Source organism: Bos javanicus, chromosome 2 (genome assembly GCF_032452875.1).
Source record: "Bos javanicus breed banteng chromosome 2, ARS-OSU_banteng_1.0, whole genome shotgun sequence".
NCBI lineage: Eukaryota > Metazoa > Chordata > Mammalia > Artiodactyla > Bovidae > Bos > Bos javanicus.
In genome coordinates this window covers 130,221,579-130,242,540 of record NC_083869.1, presented here as the reverse complement: position 1 = coordinate 130,242,540, position 20,962 = coordinate 130,221,579, and the positions used below count along the sequence as shown (strand labels likewise).

General features: G+C 47.6%; 1 protein-coding gene across 9 annotated transcripts in view; it reads left to right on the top strand.

Moving 5' to 3' along the window:
- The window catches only part of ZBTB40 (zinc finger and BTB domain containing 40), a 78,457-nt gene that overhangs the window by 49,623 nt on the left and 7,872 nt on the right, over positions 1–20,962 (top strand). For 8 of the 9 annotated variants that reach the window (XR_009731838.1, XM_061393878.1, XM_061393856.1 and 5 more), the window contains 10 exons: positions 1,486–1,675; positions 2,275–2,432; positions 6,439–6,631; positions 8,932–9,068; positions 9,475–9,676; positions 10,033–10,166; positions 11,754–11,922; positions 12,231–12,689; positions 13,758–13,964; positions 17,458–17,622. Coding sequence is in view for 8 of the 9 variants with exons in the window: in XM_061393878.1 (XP_061249862.1) it covers positions 1,486–1,675; positions 2,275–2,432; positions 6,439–6,631; positions 8,932–9,068; positions 9,475–9,676; positions 10,033–10,166; positions 11,754–11,922; positions 12,231–12,689; positions 13,758–13,964; positions 17,458–17,622 (2,014 nt within the window). In the remaining variant the exon portion in view is untranslated. The remainder of the gene's footprint in view (positions 1–1,485; positions 1,676–2,274; positions 2,433–6,438; positions 6,632–8,931; positions 9,069–9,474; positions 9,677–10,032; positions 10,167–11,753; positions 11,923–12,230; positions 12,690–13,757; positions 13,965–17,457; positions 17,623–20,962) is intronic. The other variant, XM_061393901.1, reaches the window with a different exon arrangement.

Below are 20,962 nucleotides of genomic sequence, written 5' to 3'. Positions count from 1 at the left end.
GAGGCATTCTAAGGAGACTATAGGCCAACTGCTGAAAGCCAGAAAGCCCGAATAAATGAGACCAAAGAGAATTAGGCGTTCAACTGATATCTTTATTTATTTATTATTTTTAAAATAGAGACAAAACGATTTATCTTTTGTTCATGAAAGTTACTTATTCCAGTAAAAGCTTAGTGTGGATTATGTATTTTATCTCTGTTTACTTTTGGAGATGGCCGAAAAACATAGGAACCTTTTTTTTTTTTTTAAGTTAGCTTTATACAGTCCTTTCTGATCAGGAAACAAGCTCGAGCAAACTCAAGAAACACAGAGTCTGACTCATTTATAATCCTGTTTATTTGGGAGGCAAGGAGATCAAGTCTCTCTAAACAATAATTTTAAACATGTAATTACTGTCAGAATATGTAATAACTGGGTGAACTTTGCCAGTGTACATATTCATGAGATCCTTTTGTGTTGTGTATATTGCTGTGAGTGTGTGTGTGTCTAGAAAACCTTAGATTTTTGTTCTCTAAAGACTCTCCTTAGAAAACTATTTTCCTTTGTAGTATCAATACTAAAAAGCATCAGAGGTAGGTTGTAGTTTTGCCAAGTAGGAATATAAAGATTATGTATAATGCTATCCACATGAAGTTAAGTTTTGATTACCAGATTTTTCATTACTGCTGAGATAGAAATATTAATTCTGCCTTCCAGTTGGCCTTCCTCCCATCTGCATGAGACACTCAGTTGAATGCTAACATTGTTTATCTTCCCCCTGGAGTTGTTGGCATTTTAGTGCTCTAGGTTTAAACAGTCATGGAGGTGAGTTGGGTGTTAGGCATGTGGTGCTGAGACCCCTGGAGGATCAGGTACATCCCACAGACACTGTGACTCTTGATTGAAACAGAGTTCAGGATGAGCACGCTGGTTTTCAGGGCTGTCTTCATAAAGCGACGTGTGTGAGAGCTTTTCAAAAGGAGAGTGTATAAGGGAGAAAAAACAGAGTTGAGACCAGTCTCAGGTACTGCTTTTGGTTACCGATTTGAAAGAAGAGCCATCGAGGAAGGCAGAGAAAGAGTGGCCAGAAAAGCACTGGACTTTGGACTTCCCTGGTGGCCCAGGCGGTAAAGCGTCTGCCTGCAATGAGGGAGACCTGGGTTCGATCCCTGGGTTGGGAAGATCCTCTGGAGAAGGATATGGCAACCCACTCCAGTATTCTTGCCTGGAAAACCCCATGGACAGAGGAACCTGGTAGGCTACAGTCCACGGGGTCGCAAAGAGTCGGACACAACTGAGCGACTTCACTTCAGTTCAGAAAGGCAAGTTCTTACCAAAACACTTCCGTGTCAGGAAGTCAGAGAATTGTGTTGCAGAAGCGATAATACCATCAAGTGTCATAGAAAGGTCATGTCAGCAGGGACCATACTGTTGAGGGCCTGCTTGTCCAATCCAGGGAGCATGGGATCCCTGACTCGTCTCTTTCTGGGCACTTGTGTTCCGCAGACCATAATGGGATGCCTTGAGGGTGAAGGACAATCAACATTTCAGAGAATCCTGGATAAAGTAAAAAGTGAGAGCCTGGGTGTTCAGACCGTTGTGTCCCTGTTGCGGCTGTACCAGGATTCCAGTCCTGCAGTCAAGACAGCACTGTCAGACAGAAAACTGGAGGCTGTAGAAGTAGTGCAGCCAAAAGGTAGGAGAAACCCCATCCACCTGAGTGACTGCGTTTTGTTCTGGGAAGATGCTACAAAGCTTGCTTGAGTGATCCCATTTTTTTCAGTGGTTTAGTTATTATTAAGTGATTTGCACATAAATTTCTACCTATAGTTCCAGAGGCTGCGTGTTAACATATACAAACTGAATTTGAGTCTTCATTTCTGCCCCCTAGTTAGCTAAATCTGACACCTTGAAGTTGCAGAATATCATCCGTGTTCTCCTGCCCTTCAGAAGCCACACGTCCAGATCAGTGTTTGGCGTGCCCAGGGTGGACTGGTTGCTGACAGCACGTAAGGGCTGAGCTTTTTCTCGTTTGGGCACAAAGCGGTGGCCTTGCCACGCAGACGCTAACCTCTGCTGGCTCGACTGCTTTGTGTTTCGACAGATAAATGAAGCACTTTGCCTTTCATAGAAGAGTTTAAACGGAATGATAAAGTATTTTCCTCTCCAAAAAGAGATTCTGCGTTCGGGTGCTCAGAATAGGCTGCGAATCACTTTACTATTCTGTTAGATCTCTCTTGACAAACCACACTGTCATTTTCTTCAAATTGACTAGCTTCTCTTGTCCGTCTCCAGCTCTTTCTCCCCCAGGGAGCACAGAGGAGGGAAAGACCTTGTCTGTTCTGTTACTGGAACACAAAGAGGACCTGATCCGGTGTGTAACACAGCTGAGACCCATTTTGGAGTTCCTGGAAACAGTGGAGGAGGAATTCCTGCCTGGCTCTGAGAAAAGGGTAACTGTCCAGTGTCTCTTGCTCCCTCCTGAACTCATGTGACACTTATTTTTAAGCCTCTCTTGTGGCACAGAGCACCTTTCCCCTTGCAGTATTTCTTCACATGCTACACGGAAAGCGCCTTGAAGCTCGGGTTCTTACTTCATGCCTCCTGTATCCCCTGCATCCTTAGATGCACGGACGGATGGCTCTCCCTGCTCTGACTCTGTAAGATTCTGACTCTGTAACTCTTGCCCCCAAAAGAGTTAGGTGTGTGTGTGTTTAGGCACATTTCTAATTATTATGACACTTTTTACATAAATGATAACACTGTTCATCTTTAGTGATGAAGTCACTAAAGTAAGTAGTCACTTCCTAAAGTAAGTAAGTAAGTACTAAAGTAAAGAAGTCACAATTGGGAAAGTAAGCAGAGAGGAAAAAACCTAAACCTCCCAGCATCTCGGCACTCAGAGATCGTCACTGCTAACATTTTGGAGCCTGTGCTCCCACTTTCCTCGTCTAAATCACCCTGGGACGGGAGTATCACATAGTTTTGTGAGTTTATTTTTTTATTGGATATATTGTGCATGTATTTCCATACCTGCAGTATGGATTATGGTAGCTGTATTCTGTTCTAATGGCTGTACCATGATTCTTTAATGCTTTCCTGTTGGGCATTCTTTTCTTATTTTTTGCTTATTCCAGTATTTTGCTATCATAAATGATGCTGCAGGGATCATTTTGCACATAGATCTTTGCATACATCTCAGGTTATTTTCTCAGAGGAATTTCTAAGAAGTGAGAATTTGGAAGAGAGAGTGTCAAGTTTTCCAAGTGTTTGATATATATTGCCAAATTGCCCTTCAGGAAGGTTGTACCAATTTACTCTCCCTCCAGCCAGCTGCTAAAGTCCTCATAAAACTGCTAGCATGACTTCTCAAGCCAACTAGATAACTGTATTTGTTGGTGTTATCGATTTCAACTTTGTGCTAAAAATATTTTGATATTGGAAAGGAAGAAATAGGGAGATAGAACTTTCGTGCCATCAAACTGTGGGAAGTGGTTTAACTGTTCAGGAGAGAAAATGTTTACGAACCATGGGTGTGATGGCTGAGTATTGGACTCACAGTGAGGGAATGGATCCTAGATTTTCTTATTCTTGATGATATTGCATTGCCATTTTTTTTCATATAAAATGGGAAAACTTTTCATCTCAAAATTGTATTTTTAAAATTATATTTTTAAAAATTTAACTCCTTTGAACTTCTTGAGAAAGATGATATATACTCACAGGATAAGATTAAACCCCTATTTTCTCCTTAGACTTGAGATTAAGTGTAATTTTAGGCATTCAGTTTAAGTGAGCTGCTTCTAGCTCTAGAGGTACCCCGTCCTTGTTTAGTGATTTCATTCAGTTACTCATTCAGACCTTTTCCTTATTAGCTAGATTGAATGTGTCCTCTGAACTGCTTCATTATCTTGGTGAAATAGCCCTTATAGGAAGAGCTCAGACTCAGCCTCGTTCCCCGCAGCCCGGCAGACCCCACCGTCATTTTCCTCTGTCACTTTCGGTTTGCTTGACAGAAAGGGCTGAAGCAGAAGAACTTAAATTAGTTGTAAATCACAAAAGCACTTCTTAGGACTGGGGTTCCACCAGAGCTTCATTAAGCTACTCTTTCTCACGAAAATTGGAGGAGCATAATAAGGCAGGAGTGCAGAGAGGGATGTCGAGCGCATAGGCACAGTGTTTTCATACCATCTGGAGCGTGCCGTCTCGGGCCTTTGGAACTTTCTCTCCTCTGGAATGATGCTAATCACAAGTACCACAGTCTGTAAACATACCTTGGGTGCTGTAAGAAGTGGTAAATAGGCATTTCTTTACTTCAGGATTGGAAACAGATACAGAAATAGTAATTACTATAGCTGCCACTTATTTATTGCTTTCTGTGTGCCAAGCAGTGTGCTGAGGACCTTTTAAGCCTTACTAAATTCTACCCTTGTAGTAACTTTATGGGGGAGGAAAAAGTGAAAGTGAAGTTGCTCAGTTGTGCCCAGCTCTTTGCGACCCCATGGACTATAGCCTACCAGGCTCCTCCACCCGTAGGATTTTCCAGGCGAGAGAACTGGAGTGGGTTGCCATTTCCTCTATTACCCTAATTTAAAGATGGAGAAACAGAAGCTTTAGAAGTGTGAGCAGTGCACCCAAAGGCACGGTTGCCTGGGCCAGCACTGGAACCCAGACTTCTGAACACAGCACATCTGGGACTTCCCTGGTGGTCCAGGGGTTAGCATTTCACCTTCCAGTGAAGGGGTGCTGGTTCGATACCTGCTTGGGGAGCTAAGATCCTACATGCCCCGTGGCCAAGAAACCAAAGCATAAAACAGAAACAAGATTGTAGCAAATTCAATAAAGACTTTAAAAATGGTCCACATTTAAAAAAAAAAAAGATCTTTTAATGAATAAGTGAACAAAGCACATGTCTTAACCCCTGTGCATCTTGGTTCCTATTAATATTGGTAACCAGTGTCATTTACTAGCAATCACTTGTCCTAGGAGTTAGGCTTAGCTCTACAAATGGGAACTTCATTTTAGAGAATCCGCATAACAACTGTGCAAGAGTTGGTATTGTTATTTTCCTTTGCAGATGAGGAGATTAAGGTTTAAAGACTTAAATAACTTGCCCAAGGTCACAGAGGCCATACATTTTAGAACTTGGTTTCAAACTAGGCCTGTCTGGCTTAGCAGTTCCTTCTCACTCTTAACAGTATCCACCTGCCTCATTTTGGATCAGGTTATCGCTTAGGATCTGAGAGGTAACATGGAAATCAGAATAGCTTTTAGGTACAAGCCCTTATTTTAAATTATGTCTCATTTAGTAGATAGAAATCAGATATGTATGAGACATGCATATTTTAAGGAAATATACATACTTTAAGGAAAGAGAATGACTGTGTTCTGTACGGACAAGAAATATGACAACTTAATTTATTAATATATATACATGTCTTTAATAGATATAATACTCCTTTTACATATATAAAACCAATTTGGTTTTATACCTGATTTTATTATTTTTTAAATGGGAGTAATTTGAGAGTGGCATCCTCTGACATGCAACAATGACTGATCTGCCTAACTCTTTCCCCTGAGAGCTGGCTTTTTCCCAAGGGAAGCCTCAGGATTCAGTTACTGTGAACCTATAGACTACATGTACTGAAATAATCCCCAAAGTTATCCACAAGAACCAAGTTATATAGAGTGAGTTGCAGCCCATGAAGAATTAGTTCTACTGTAATAGGAAAATAGCTATAAAGTAACTAACTGTCAGGGATTTGACTTTTCAACCTTTGGAGTCCTGTGCCCTGTTGACTCAGAGAACCCTCTAGCATGCCAGGGAAGAACCAGTGGGTAGAACTGTGGGCTGATAGCTGGAACTGGTATCTGTGGCCACTGGGGAGGAGAGGGGTAATGAGGAACGCACAGGGGAAATAATCCGAAAGCGCACTTTGAATCTGGTTGTTTTGGAGACCACAGACAAACGGAGTATCTGGATATTCAAATTGCTGTATCAATAAAGGAAGGAAAATAATAGCGTTGCTCTGAACTCGCAACTTCTGGCCACTTTTTGGATAAAATGGGAAAACACTGTAACCGTATTTATTAATTGCTGGTCGATTTCTCAATCTTAGTGTCTGAACAGACTCAATCTAAAGCTTTGATGTAAACTGCTCGCTCTGTCACATAGGCCTAGCGTAAGAATATTTTCACAAAATGCAGTGAGGTAAAGAATATGCACAGACCTGGAGTTGAAAGAGAAAGATTTTCATAGAACTGTTTGTTTGGAGAATGCTTTGGATTTTATCGAAACAGAATAAGGAAGAGACTGTGACAGCTAGCTAGAGATGAGCAGAGAAGACTTGGAGACGGGGCAGCTGGTAATGCAGTCTTGCTGGGCTTTCCAGTGGTGTGTCAGATACTCTCAGAATTGCCAGTAACTGGTGTCGGGTTGATTGCTCGCCACTGCAGGTGATTCTGAATTGCTGTGAGGGCAGCACGCCCAAGGAGACGATAGAAAAGTTGTTGCACAGGATGTCTGAAGAGAAGACCCTGAGTGCTGAGAGTCTGGTAAAACTGCTGCAGGCTGTGAAGATGACGTTCCCAGACTTGGGCCTTCTGCTGGAGAATTTGCAGAAATTAGCCGCTTTGCCGAGCACCACAGGTATAAGTTAATTATTGACTCTCTGGACTGGGATCACTGTTACAGAAAGTGATAACTAAAAACTCCCCATCTGGCTTCTCACTGGGGAGATAAGACAGTGTTAGGAAAGGCCGTTGTGAAAGAGAAACTTGCTGTCTCCCATCAGTGATTCTCAGCGTTTCTGGAGTTAGGATTGGAAATCCGAGAATTTCTCCTCCATTAAACTCCCCTGTGATGTTCCCCTGGTTCAGGGTTTACGAAAGTACAGCTTTCCTGGGGCTGAACGCCTGTGGAGCAGATGGGCTCACAAACATGAGCAGCAGGAACTCACTTCCTGACGCCCTCACGCCCGCTGGAGTGCCGTCTGCTTCCAGCAGTGCCCAGAGTGGACCACCCCTCGTGTCCAGCCAGTTTGGGTTAATGGGTCCACATCACATCCCTTAGAAAAACAACCCAGCTCTAGCCAATCCCACTCCCACCCGCCCCCCCACCCCATCCCAGAGCATTTGAAACTGAGGTGGGTTTCAGAAAAAGGTATTTGGGAAGTGAGACAACATTTTTACTAGCTGATAGAAATAACATATCCTTCTACAAACCTGAACTGTTCAAAAAATAAAGAAGGAAAGAACCTCAAATCCCACTTGGTTATGTCAGTGTTAGCACATTCTGTCACATTAGTTTTACAGTGTTGAGATACTCTACTACATTTTATCATTTCCCCCACTTAACAGTGTAACCTAAACATTCTCCAGATTTCAGAACACTCCCTAGAGTTCTGGATTTGTTTTTTTAAGGCTGTATAGTTTCCACCATCAGGATACATAGGCTGTTTTACTTGTGCCCGTATCCGGGGGCACGTGTAACCTATCAGTGAAGTCTATCAAGATTCCCAGGGTTTGCATCCTGCCTTCTTTGGTAGCTGTGTGACCCTGAGTAAGTGACGTAACCCTTCTGAACCTCATTCTTTCCTCCATGAGACAGGGGTAAGAATGGTACCTGCTCCTTCGTTTTCATGGCCACTATGCGATAGGATGTAAACACTGAGCACAGAGCTCAGCACAGATTTTGTCCTTGTCTAGTCGCCAAGTCATGTCAGACTCTTTGCAGCCCCATGGACTGCAGCTTGCCAGGCTTCCCTGTCCCTCACCATGTCCCGGAGTTTGCCCAAGTTCATGTCCATTGAGTCGGTGATGCCATCCAACCATCTCATCCTCTGTTGCCCTCTTCTCCTTCTGCCAGCGTCAGGGTCTTTTCCAATGAGTTAGCTGTTTGCTATCAGGTGGCCAAAGTATTGGAGCTTCAGCTTCAGCATCAGTCCTTCCAAAGAGTATTCAGGGTTGATTTCCTTTAAGGTTGACTGATTGGATCTCCTTGCTTTCCAAAGGACTCTCAAGAGTCTTCTCCAACACCACAGTTTGAACACGTCAGTTCATCAGCGCTCCACCTTCTTTATGGTCCAGTTCTCACACCCGTACATGGCTACTGGAAAAACCATAGGCTTCACTATACACAGGATAGGCACTCAGTAAATGTTAGTTATCTTCTTCATCGTCGTCATCTCAAGCTTCTTAGTGGCAAGTATCTTTCTTTAATTGGAGGGTAATTGCTTCCCAGCGTTGTCCTGGTTTTGCCAACACGGGCCAGCCATAGGTATACGTAGTGGCAGAAATCTGTGTACGCAGATTTTTTTTTTTTTTTGCCTTCAGATCATTTCTTAAGGCTAGATTCCCAGAAGTGGAGTTACTGGGCCAGAGAGGAGACTAAATTTTTAAATATCTGCAGAGCTAAAGGGAATGCCTGATAGTTTTGATTTTTCTTTGCTTTCAAATAAATATGACCTCTTGAAAGAGAGCCGCTAACAGATTGGCTCCGAGGGCATCTAAACAGAAGGATGGGTCAGCTTCGCTACTGCACTCGCGACTCGTGCATGCCTGTACTTGGGATCACCACGTGGATGCTTTACCTCGGGCTTGATGGATAATATCCCTTGAATCTGTACATCTGAATCTCTTACAAGTGCAGCCTTCTAATTACCCCCCTGTTGAGCAATCACTAGCTTCTCCCACTGGGCGCTAACTTTCAAAGTGCTGGTGGGTTTCGTGGCCCTGCAGCAGTGAGTGATTAAGTGTAGCCCAGAGGAGACATGAGCACATGTGTGTGAGGCCCCATGCCAGGAGCTGCAGTTGTGCTCCAAAGGAGGCCAGGCTCCCACACCGATCTGCTCCCCACCCGCATTTGTAACTCCCCTCACGTCACCTGGAAGAAGCCCTTAAGGAGGCTTTGTCGCATCAAACATTTTTGTTTTGCTAATATCCTTACAGCCCAAGCAAACCCTGATGATTATGGGATTGAACTATTGAGACGGTATCATGAGAACCTCTCTGAGATTTTCACAGACAACCAGGTGTTACTAAGAATGATCCCACACGTGAAGAGTATAGTCCCTGGAGAAAAAGAGGTAAGAGAGAAGGAGGAAGGGTGGGCATAATGAGACAGAAGGGAAAAGATGAACATATATATATTTTTTTTGTTTAATATATATTCTATATAAGCACCACAGCCATGTTGAGAAATGATAGGCTAGGAAGTCAGCAGAGAAGGAGAAATAGAAGGCGATTCCATTGCTAAGGCAGAGTGACAAGTAGGGTAGTTGTAATGTCTGCAATGATGTGAGGAAGGGCTTTCCAGAGAAGGAATGGAAACCCTTCTCATGCATCAGCATCTCTCAGGTTGAAGGAGGTGAAGGATGTTTAAAAACTCCCCAGAAATATGTTCACTGTGACTCAGTGCCCAGACTTGCAGTTCTGTAGCTGGACCGCCAGCTAGAAAGTGCCTTACGCGTGTGTTTGTGCTTCGTCCTGAAGGTCATGGAGAAGCTCGTGAGACGTGCTGCTGGTTCTCGTGGTGCCCATGCTCTGATGTCAGCAGTTCTAGAGAAGCACACGGTGTCTGCAGCGGCCATCTGGCAGCTGCTTCTGGTGGCTCAGGAGACGAAGCCCTGCCCATTGAGTCTGCTCATGGAGGAGATACGAAGGGAGCCCGGTGCTAACGCTTTCTTCCGGGCAGGTAGGGTGCCAGGGACCCTGTGCTCGCTTTGCCCCTCCAGAGGTTATTGTCAGTCTTGCCAGAAAATAGAGCTCTCTTTCAGTCTTCCACATCCCAACCCATAGAAGTAAGGACTGGCAGTTTTGTTCAAGGAAATGGGAGTTTGTAAACCTTTTAAAGTAAAATATGGGCAGTTATTCTACAGTTCTATTAATAATATCATTTCTCCAGTGCTGTTTGGCATTTCCCCCGGCCCCTGCCAAGGTGGGAGCCAGATAAAATAGATTCTCATGCTGAAGAATTGAGTTGAGAAAAGGTGAAAGGGAAAAATGGAGCTCAGAGTTCTGCTCATGAGTTTTCAATCCTTCTCTGTTCAGTGATGACCCCAGAAAGTGCTGCCTTCGAGACCATCCTGAGGCATCACCGGTCGATCCTAGAGGCCATCCAGCAAACGGCTCAGCTCAAATGCCTGGCCTCAGAGGAGGAGCGGCTGGCGGAGACTGTGAAGGAGGTGCGCTGGGGATGACAACGCAGCTTCCAGGGGAGTCTCCTAGGGGAGGAGCCAGCTCCGGTTCAGCGACTGTTGTGGGCGGCCCCGGGGCCAAACGGCATCTGGCATGCTTTCGCTCTTTTAATCCTCCCCACTCTGCGTGGCGGGTGGTGTCACCCACATCTTACAGATAAGGGACCTGGAGCTCCGAGGGGTCAGTGGCAGATCGAGGATGTGCCAGCCGGTCAGAGAAGCAGCCGGGATTGGAACGCGGGTTCAAGTGACTCAGATGCAGAGTCTGTTCGTCTGAACCTAGGAAAACTCAGAGGGAACCATGATACTCTCCTGTCACACGTTCTAAGAAGCAACTTTTTTCAGAGGAAGAAAAGTAAAATTGGTCTTATTACACGCTCTATTCTGGCTTCTAGAAAGAGCCAAAATAAACATAGAAAGAACAAAGCTTTTGCCCATATGGGGTAGCAAATAGTGCCAACTCATTTTCTGTAAGGCTTCTCGCAATGTGGCCAGCGTCCCAGAAAAACCAGGTGGGGATGGCGGGGGGAATTCACGGATGTTCATCCCAGGATCATGTGCATCTCAAGTGCGAAAGCATCATAAAGGAACATGAAATTTAGCTACAGATTCACCTGTGGTGCTTTTTGCTCCAGATGGGCGTGGCTGTGGTGTGTAGAAGGGCGGTTTCTAACCCTCTACACAGGTGACAGCCCCACCTTGGTCTGGCTCTCAGATGGGCAGAAGATGGCACACGTTTCTGTGGGGCTTCAGAGGAGAGATGCATCTGCTAGACTCTCCAGCATGCCTCGCACTTCAGAGATGGGGCTTCTGCCGTTGATCAGTTTTAGCCTCACTAATTGGTCTCATGCCTGCCTCCAGGGACATCAGGTTTATTTAGATAGACTTGAAAAGAGCAGAAATAAAATATCCCCCAAAATGAAAATTCCATTTGGCCATCTGCGGATGGTTTAGTTTTATTTCTCAGCATACCGATTCTTTCTGCTGATAGCTCTAACATTCTGAGAGGGTGGCTTTGAAATAATATTCTTGGCCTCTTTAAAGCCCCTATTTGAACCTTCTTTAAAAAGCTGAGTTTCTTTATGAAAGAAAATGATGTTTAAAAGGGTACATCTAAGTATCTAAAAATGTGAAGCCTGCACTGATCATGCAGAATTGCTTCCCGACACTGAGACCGTTATATACAATGAAAAATTATCTCAGTCTTCGAGACAGAAATGCCAGCAGCCATGTCCTGTAGCTCTCCCCAAGCATTTGATACTGAGATCTAGAAAAGTTCTTTATGAGACTTCTGCTTTCTGAGAAGATTTCTCGTAGAAAATCCTCAACGATTCCTTGCTTGCACCTTTGTATTTGCACAGTGGTCTTCACACGTGTCTCCTTGTTTAAATTTTGTGAATTTCCCTGCGCTTGGAGAAAAGGGGGGGCCCTCCGCTATATGTATAGCGAGAAACGTGTTATTTATTATAGATGGGGCAATGCCTCTCTGAAATTAGCTTTGTTTTCTAAGTTGAAAACCATAGAAAAAATCTGCTGATGTTAACCACAAACCTTGGTCTCGTGGTATTCATTTAGATTCTGAGCAGCTCCTCTGAGACAGCCAGCCCCGAAGCTTCCCTGGGAGCACTGCTGAGCAGAGCTGCGGAAAAATCCATCTCAGCCACTGAAATATGTCAGCTTCTGTGCAGCATCCACAGATCCTCCCCAGGCCTGCAGCCCGTCATGCGGGAGTTAGCGTGCGCTGGTAAGAAACGGCTGGTGGGGTCCTGTTAGGCCCCAGCTTGTCTCCTTGTTGGAGAGAAGAGGCAGCAGTTCATAGAAGAGTTCATCCATCACTACCTTATTTATTTTGTGTGCTCGCGAATACTTAGAGATATCATAGACCACAGATGTGATTTGTGTTTGTCAGAGAGAAGAGATGACGATGATATTTCATTAGAGTTTGATGAGGGTCCTAAGTAGTTTCCAGTCTCCCCCAAAGAAGGAAAGTTAGAAAGCAAAGTAGAAGCCAGGAGAATTCCCAGAGCCATGCGATCTCTCTCTCCTGCACAGGTTTCCTTACTCAGGAAAAGGGAGAGAAGGAAAGGTGGACAGTGAGTGGTAAATTTTACTCTGAAGGCAAGGACAAAGCAGGTGAAAAGCCAGCTGGAGAAGACTGCCAGCCTGGAAACCAGGACAGTCAAGGCGAGACGGCTGCCTTGCCCGAACAACAGGAGAAAGACACGTCCGCCTCCCCAGACTCTGCCAAGAAGAGCTTCGTCTGTAAGGCCTGCGACAAGAGCTTCCACTTCTACTGCCGCCTCAAGGTGCACACGAAGCGCTGCCGGGTGGCCAGGAGCAGGCAGGTGCAGTGTACGGAGTGTAACGAGACCAAGGACTCCAAGAAGGAGCTGGAGAAGCATCAGCTGGAGGCCCACGGCGCGGGTGGAGAGCCCAGCGTCCCCAAGAAGAAGAAGAAGAGGCTCCCAGTGACGTGTGACCTCTGCGGACGGGAATTTGCTCATGCCTCAGGTATGTTCAGGAAGGCGTGGTCACGGAGGATGATAATTCAAACACAGTGAGTCCCCTACATACGAACGACTCCTGTTCTGAGAGCGCGTGCATTAAGTCCAGCACAGTTAGCCTAGGTGCCCCGCTAACAGGATCAGCTGTGTAGTACTGTATTATTATGGGTTTATAATACTTTTCACACAAACAGTACATAAAAAACAAACACAGAAAACCTTTTAAATCTTACAGTACAGTACCTTGAAAAATACAGTGGTCCAGTTCAGCAGCTGGCATACAGGGGCACGTTCGCATCTTTGAAAGTTCGCAACCCGAAGATTCATACGTAAGGCACTTACTGTGCTGTAGTTTGGATTCCAGGCCTTGCCTCCAGGATACGGGAAGGACTATGTAAGTGCTTAGAAAATAAAGCAGAGGCAGGGGACTGTTTTGAGAAGAGCAGGAGCTTGGGAATCGGCATCCTGAGCTTTCATTTCCCCCTCTGTCAAATAGGTACCCTGATGAACACCCACTGTTTTGGACGTTATGATGATTTAGGGCTTCCCTGGTGGCTCAGCTGGTAAAGAATCTGCCTGCAATGTGGGAGACCTGGGTTTATTCCCTGCATTGGGAAGATCCCCTGGAAAAGGGAAAGGCTCCCAACTCCAGTATTCTGGCCTGGAGAATCCCATGGACTGTACAGTCCCATGGGGTCGCAAAGAGTCAGACGTGACTGAGCGACATTTCGCTTTCATGAAGATTTGAGACAGTGTAGCTGAGACATCTGGTGCAGTGCCTTCAGCAGAGTTAGTGCTCAGTAAACTGTGGCTGTTGTTATTCATAACGATAGCCAGCTCTTTCTCACCTGGTACTCTGGTTTCCAAGTATCGCTGGTTTCTGGAGAGTAAACAAGCGTCCTAGAAACCAGCAGAAGTAGATTGTTTTCCCTTGCCTGAGACCTAATGAAACAGAAAAGTGAGTTCATGCCGTGCTCTCTCTTGAGGCCTGGCCTGGCAGTGCTCAGGTGTGTCTTCCTGCTGGATTCATAGCTCTGATCACTCGTATCTCCGGTCCCTGGCACGGCTTCCCTAGGCATGCAGTACCACAAACTGACGGAGCATTTTGATGAGAAGCCATTCTCCTGTGAAGAGTGTGGGGCAAAGTTTGCAGCCAATTCCACCCTGAAGAACCACCTTCGCCTTCACACGGGGGACCGGCCGTTCATGTGCAAGCACTGCCTGATGACCTTCACCCAGGCCTCTGCCCTGGCCTACCACACCAAGAAGAAGCACTCAGAAGGTAAGGCGTGGAGGACATCTTCATTCTTCCTGCAAGCATTAAGTGTGAGCTGCCTAGAAACCCACTGGAAATTAGGCATGATAAAAAGTCTCAGGTAGATCAAAAGCAGACAGAATCTCCAGGCCCACAGACGATGGGAAGACCTTTGTGCACAGACATGTAAGATGCTTATGGTGAGAGTCTAAAGAGTGGCCAGCTGACATAATATGGTGACTTACGGTTACAGAATTTACATAAAGCCAGGAATCCCATGGGCTTCGAGGTGGAGGTCAAGCATAAGAAAACTGTGGTTGAGCACACGCTGTGGATCAGGCAGTGGCGGGTGCTAAGTGTCTTACCTGGAATCCCTGTGAGCACGGAGCTGATGGTTTCGAGTGTCTCTAGCGACAGAGACCTCAGTGGTGTGAGGTGGAATAAAACCATTACAGGGACACACGGAAGGCGGGTGTAAGGGCTTCTAGTCCAGTGGGAGGGGAGGAGGTGTGTGGTCAGGAAAGGCTTCCCAGAGGAGGCTGCGCATCTTTTGGAGCAGATACACATGAGCACAGATGCCGCCATCATCTCCCCTGGATCACTGTTGTCATGTCCTAACTGGTCTCCGCCTCTCGCCCCCTTTCTCTGGGCAGCTTTCTCTGTGCTCAACGTGCAGGCCCAAGTGAGCCTCTGAAGGCTAAACCGTAGCAGGTCACTTCTCTGCTCAAAGCCCCACAAAGGTATATCACCTCAGTTAGTGTGAACTCTGAAGGTAGCCTGCTAGTCTCCTGATCAAGCCCCCTGATGCCCCTCCGGCCTTATCCCTCACTGCTCGCCCTGGCTCGCCCTGTTGCACCTGTTGCAGTCTCCCTTCGAGGCCTCTGACCGGCGGGGCACCTCCTGCTGACCTGTGCTCTGGCTGTTCCTCTGCTTGGAAGGCCTTCCCTTCAGACGCCTCCAGGCTTCACTTCGTCCCCACCTGCAAGTCCTCGCGCATGCCTCACCTCTCCCGTGAGGCCTCTCCTGCCCTCCCTGTGTGAAGTCTCAGCACTCCAGCCCCCCTGCGCTGGTCTTCTCCATCGAGCTTACCATAGGGTCAGTCTGTCATCTCCCGTCTTAATTTATTTTGTTTATAGTTGATTTTCCCCCTGTTAGAATGCAAGCTGCACGAGGGTAGAGCACTCAGTCTTTTTTTCCCCTCCTTCCGCTGTATCTGTGGAACTTAGAATAGTGCTCAGCGAGAGGAGGCCCTCAATAAACATTTACAGAGTGAATGAGTTTCTTGAGCATCATTCCAGGTACTAGAGATAGTGCAACTATACACACCCTCGTGGAACTTACCTTCCAGTGGGTAAAACTGACCGTATATCAATGCCTAATATAAAGTCAGATAGTAGCCATTTCAGTGAGGGAAAATAAAGCCAAGCAAGCAGTAGCGGTGGGGGTCGGGCCTGTGTGCTTGTGTCAACAGTGAGGGCAGATGAGATCTGAGTAGAAACCTGAACGCAGTGAAGATGGAACCAGTGGAAGATCTGGGAGAAGAACATCATGATGCGGACCACACCCCCCACATCCCACATGGGTGTGAAAGAGGGGCCCGAGAGAACTAGAAGGGGCTGAAGCACAGTCCACAAGGGTCCAGTGTTGAGAAATAAGCTCAGAGAGGTCACCAAAGGCCGGCTCTTACAGGATCTTAGGAGCCAAGGTGAGGACTTGACTTTTAATGTGAGGAGTGTTAGTTTCTATTGCTGCTGTAAAAAATTTCCAGAAACAGTGGCTTGAAACAGCATCAGTGTATTATCTTTTACCATTTTGAAGGTTAAAAATCCAAAACGGGCCTTTCTCGCAGCTGCCGGAGGGGGTTCCGTAGCTGCAGTCTCTGCCTCGTCATCGTGCCCCGCCTTGCCTGTCCTCCCTGCCTCTTCGAAGGACCTTTGAGATTCCAGCTGGGCCTACTGGGGTAACCCAGGGTGCCGTCATCTCAAGATCCTTAGTCGCATTTACCAAGTCCCTTTTGCCATGTAAGGTGACATGCACCAGCCTTAGGGGCGAGGGTGTGGACCTCTTTGGGACGTTTGTTCTGTCCACCACAAGGAGGGATAGGATCTGACGCACAGTTTTTCAGGTTAACTCTGACCACTCTGGACAATAAGGCTTAACAAGGCAGGCGTATAGTGTAAACAAAGAGACAGTTAATCCATTGTGGAGGTGCTGGGCTTTAAAGAGATGGTTAGTCCATTGTGGAGGTGATGGGCTTTTTGATGAGAGCTGTGTTGGGAGAGGTGTAAAAAAACGTTCAAGTTGGGGGCTGTATTGTTGAAAGTGGAAGGGACAGGATGGAGAATGGATTAGATGTGGGATGTGAGGGAATGAGAGGCATTAAGGATGGCTTAGGGGTTTGGACAGGAGCAACCAGGCAAGTGATGCTGCCCTTTAAGGAAATGGGGGAAACTGGAGGGAGAAGGAGAGAGAGAGAGAGAGAGTGTGTGTGTGTGTGTGTGTGTGTGTGGTAGAGAATCTGGAGCTCTGTCTTAGTACATGATAATTTGAGATAACCTCTTAGACTTCCAAGTGGAGAAGGAGACTGGTAGGCAGTGACTGTAAGTCTGGACCTGATGCTCTAAATGTGGGAGCTGTGAGTGTACAGATGGAATGCAAGGCTCCGAGATGAGATCATCCAGAAGGTGGAGGTGGAGAAGAAGGCCAAAGGCTGAGTCCTGGGCTTCTCAATAATTTCAGTTCTTGGTTCTAGAAACCCTTTTCTTTCCTAACAAAATTTTATTCCAAAGGGTAAACATACAAAAAATGAAAATGAGGTTGACCCCCGAGTTAAGGTCGACCCTGCGATCTGGGGGATCTGACCGTAACCTTACAGGTTTTCCCCCTTTGCTGTTGACCCCTGAGGGAGATCGGAGGTACAGTTGTTTTCTAGCTTTTTTTTTTTTTTTTTTTAACAAGTACCAGGTTTCCTGACACGCTCTTTACCAGTGTTTTCTAATACTCTTTGGCAGTCTAGTCTGGTCATTGTATTTCCATCCCATGCGTGAGAAAATAGAGAAGGCAGGAGAATCTTTAGAGCAAGTTGCTGGCAGAAACCTTTGATTCTTCTCTGAAGCCACGTCTGTCATTTCTATATGCGTTTCTCCCCTACGTGTTTGCTAAGGACTCCAGACTCAGGTGTTCCTGGGCTCAAGAATATATCCGTTTCCTGGGAATGGAATAAGCTCTTCCACACTTGCAGTGGCCCGATTAACAGACGGCTAGTTGTGTGGGGAGAACTCTGTCCTTCCCCTCAGGGCAGGGGGACCACACTGCTGCCCTCTCTGCGGTCAGCTGCGTTGGTGAGGTGCCATCTGATCGGATGGCCCAGACCTCGCACCCAGTGCCTTGCACATTCCTGGTGTTTCCCTGTCACCTCCCAGGTTCTCTTTCCCTGCCGTGTGCCTTAGAATGTGAGCGTGTTTTTATGAATGCCCTACGCGTGTACTGCTGGCTCTGATAGACTCCCGTGTATCTCCAGGGAAGATGTACGCCTGTCAGTACTGCGATGCTGTGTTTGCCCAGTCCATCGAGCTGTCCCGCCACGTGAGGACCCACACCGGCGACAAGCCGTATGTCTGCAGAGACTGTGGCAAGGGCTTCCGGCAGGCCAACGGCCTTTCCATCCACCTGCACACCTTTCACAGTATGTACTGAGGCTGCGGACGTCAGGCCCTGGGAAGGCACGCAGCAGTCCTCACAGCGCCTGTCTCTCCACCCTCCTGGGCCCCTGCTCAGCGCCTTCCCCTCCCCTGTCCTCCTGCAAAAAGCTGGAGTCCCTGTTTGCTATTTCCAGAAGAATCCCATTTTAACGTGTCTCTGTGTGATGCCTCATTTCCCCGTCTGGGCTATTTCCTTGTCTTCTGGTTTAGCCCACCTGGCTCTGCTTGGCTGACAGAGGCCAATTATGTTTGAAGGAAAGAGCCTCTGTGACAGACAGGCTCACAGGGCCTCAGAATATTTCCCATTTGTCCACTGAGCTGCTTTCTTCTCCTCCCACCCCGCCTCTCCCCACTCTCCTCCTGTTCATAACCTGCCTTTCCCCCAGGAGCAGCCCAGACACTGTGAATTAATGTGTAATGTGTGGCCCCTCGCCCTGCTCCTTAAAAGCCTGCTGCCAGCATCCTCTTCACTCAGTTAGTGGGGTCTGCCCCGTCTTTGTCCCCTTTGACTAGAACTGCTACAGGTAGAGACACACGTCCGTTCTACACACGCGGCAGGGAGGGAGAGGAGATTTTATGATCCCCCATCATCAAGAAAGGGTTTCTTCCCCTGTGCTCAGTGGGTAAAGAATCCGCCTGCAATGCAGGAGACACAGGAGATGCAGGTTCAGTACCCAGGTTGGGAAGATCCCCTGCAGACGGGCAGGGCAACCCACTCCAGTATTCTTGCCTGGAGAATCCCATGGACAGAGGAGCCTGGTGGGCTACAGCCCATGGGGTCACCAAGAGTCGGACGTAACTGAAGCAACTGAGCACGCACGCACTCATTGTCAAGAGACCATCAAGGAGACATCCTCGGTCACCCCGTCTCCAGCTGCTCTAGTTGTAGCAGGCGCGTGATCAGCACAGTCCGGCAGGGGCTTAAGAGCCCAGGTCTGAAATCACACGGGCCTGGGTTTGAATCTTGACTACTCTGCCATTTACTTCCTCGAGGCCTTAAACAGATTTCCTTATCTCGCTAAGCTCCGCCCCGTCTGTAAGCTGGAGGAAGTGGTCATGCTGCCACACTGGGCTGCTGTGAGAGCAGCAGCGATCTCACACCCAGAGCGTGACGCCCCACGCCTGATGCACAGAAGCGCAGTGAGTGCCACACTGGGCTGCTGTGAGAGCAGAAGCGATCTCACATGCAGAGCGTGACGCCCCACGCCTGACGCACAGGAAGTGCAGTGAACACCACACTGGGCTGCTGTGAGAGCAGCAGTGATCTCACACCCAGAGCGTGACGCCCCACGCCTGACGCACAGGAAGCGCAGTGAACGCCACACTGGGCTGCTGTGAGAGCAGCAGCGATCTCACACCCAGAGCGTGACGCCCCACGCCTGACGCACAGGAAGCGCAGTGAACGCCACACTGGGCTGCTGTGAGAGCAGCAGCGATCTCACACCCAGAGCGTGACGCCCCACGCCTGACGCACAGGAGTGCAGTGAACACCAGGTCGTGTTGGTGACGAGCAGCCGTCTCCGGCGCCATCTGTCAGACCGTCAGAGCCCGTCTCCTTTCTCACGCCCTGCACCTTGCACTCCCTTCTTCCCTTTTCCTTCCCTGCCTGTGTTCCCCACTCACCAGTTTCTAGCTGTTGGCAAATACAGTATCTCACAAACATGTGCTTTCTGTCAACACATTCAGGCCTGTTGTCAGCTGGCCAGCAAGGCACTTGGCCAGAGCCTGCATGTACCCAGCATGTGGCTGGACACTGGGCAGTGCAGGAAAACGTAAAGTGCCTCCCACCCCGACCCCCCGTTCCCCGCAAGGAGTTTACAAGGTTGCCCAGCAGATCTAGTTGCCGTAGACTTGCAGATGGGTGAGATCTGGCTTGGAGCCAGTGCCACAACTTGGAAGTCCTCTCAGCCTCTCTCAGTGGCATTCTGCTCCAGTCACAGTGTCCCAGTAGCGTTACGTGGGGTCAGGAGAGGGGCAGACTTCATTGATTTCCAGAATAGAGTAGACCCTGAACACTCTGCCATGACTTGGTGCGCGTCACCTGCAGCCGGTCCAGCATCCAGGCCCCTCTCTCGTCGACTGTTCTTGCCTGTTTCATGGTCTCCTCGCTGCTTCTGGAGAATTCCGTCAGGTGTCTTAGAAGACAGTGTGAATCTGAGATCTCACGAGCTCATATCCGCAGGGAAACTAGTTAACGATCCCGAGTGCTGCTGCATGTCGGAATTCCCAAGCTAATCTGAATCAGCAGAGCACACAGGAGATTGGCTTGTGGGCTGGGCCTTTCTTGTGGGCAAAGGATTTTATTATTAAAATATCTTACTTTCTGTTCAGAGAATGGACTGAAGTCTCCTGCCACAGGGCTAGCAAATGTAGCCTTCGTCAGTGCCAGTTCTCATTCTTGAGGTTCCCCCGAGGAGTTGCCTTGTCCAGTTAAGCACGCAGTGCAGAGGGTGGCCTTGTTACCCAGCTCCGAGGCATCCTACTCATGCCATTCTCTAAAGCTCGATTTTCCTAATCGGTAAAGTAGGACTGGTCATAGCATCTGCACATAGGGTTACTGGAAGGGTTGAGTGAATGAGGGCATGGAGGGCACTTAAAACTCACCCGTCATTTGGCACTTAGCAGACACAGCTCAGGAAAATGTTTCTGTCGTTGAATCTAAAGTGGGGATCAAGGACTCATTCCTCCTCTTGAGTCATCCTACTGACCGCAAAGGAAGTAGTGATGCTTCAGGAGTGACGTGCAGGTAGTCTCTGTAGAGAGATGCTTCAGGAGTGATGTGCAGGTAGTCTCTGTAGAGAGATGCTTCAGGAGTGACCTGCAGGTAGTCTCTGTAGAGAGATGCTTCAGGAGTGACGTGCAGGTAGTCTCTGTAGAGAGATGCTTCAGGAGTGACGTGCAGGTAGTCTCTGTAGAGAGATGCTTCAGGAGTGACGTGCAGGTAGTCTCTGTAGAGAGATGCTACAGGAGTGATGTGCAGGTAGTCTCTGTAGAGAGATGCTTCAGGAGTGACCTGCAGGTAGTCTCTGTAGAGAATTGGAAAACTTCACAACGCCCACCACCATCCGGGGAAGGGAAGAGCCATGCTTTCTGGAAAATAGTAAAACGAAGTTTGACTTGTAAGATTCGAAGTGAGGAATCGAGGTTAAACTGCTTAATGCTCCGTTCAGTTCAGTCGCTCAGTTGTGTCCAACTCTTTGCGACCCCGTGGACTGCAGCACGCCAGGCCTCCCTGTCCATCACCAACTCCCGGAGTTTGCTCAAACTCATGTGCATTGGGCAGTGATGCCATCCAACCATCTCATCCTCTGTCATCCCCTTCTC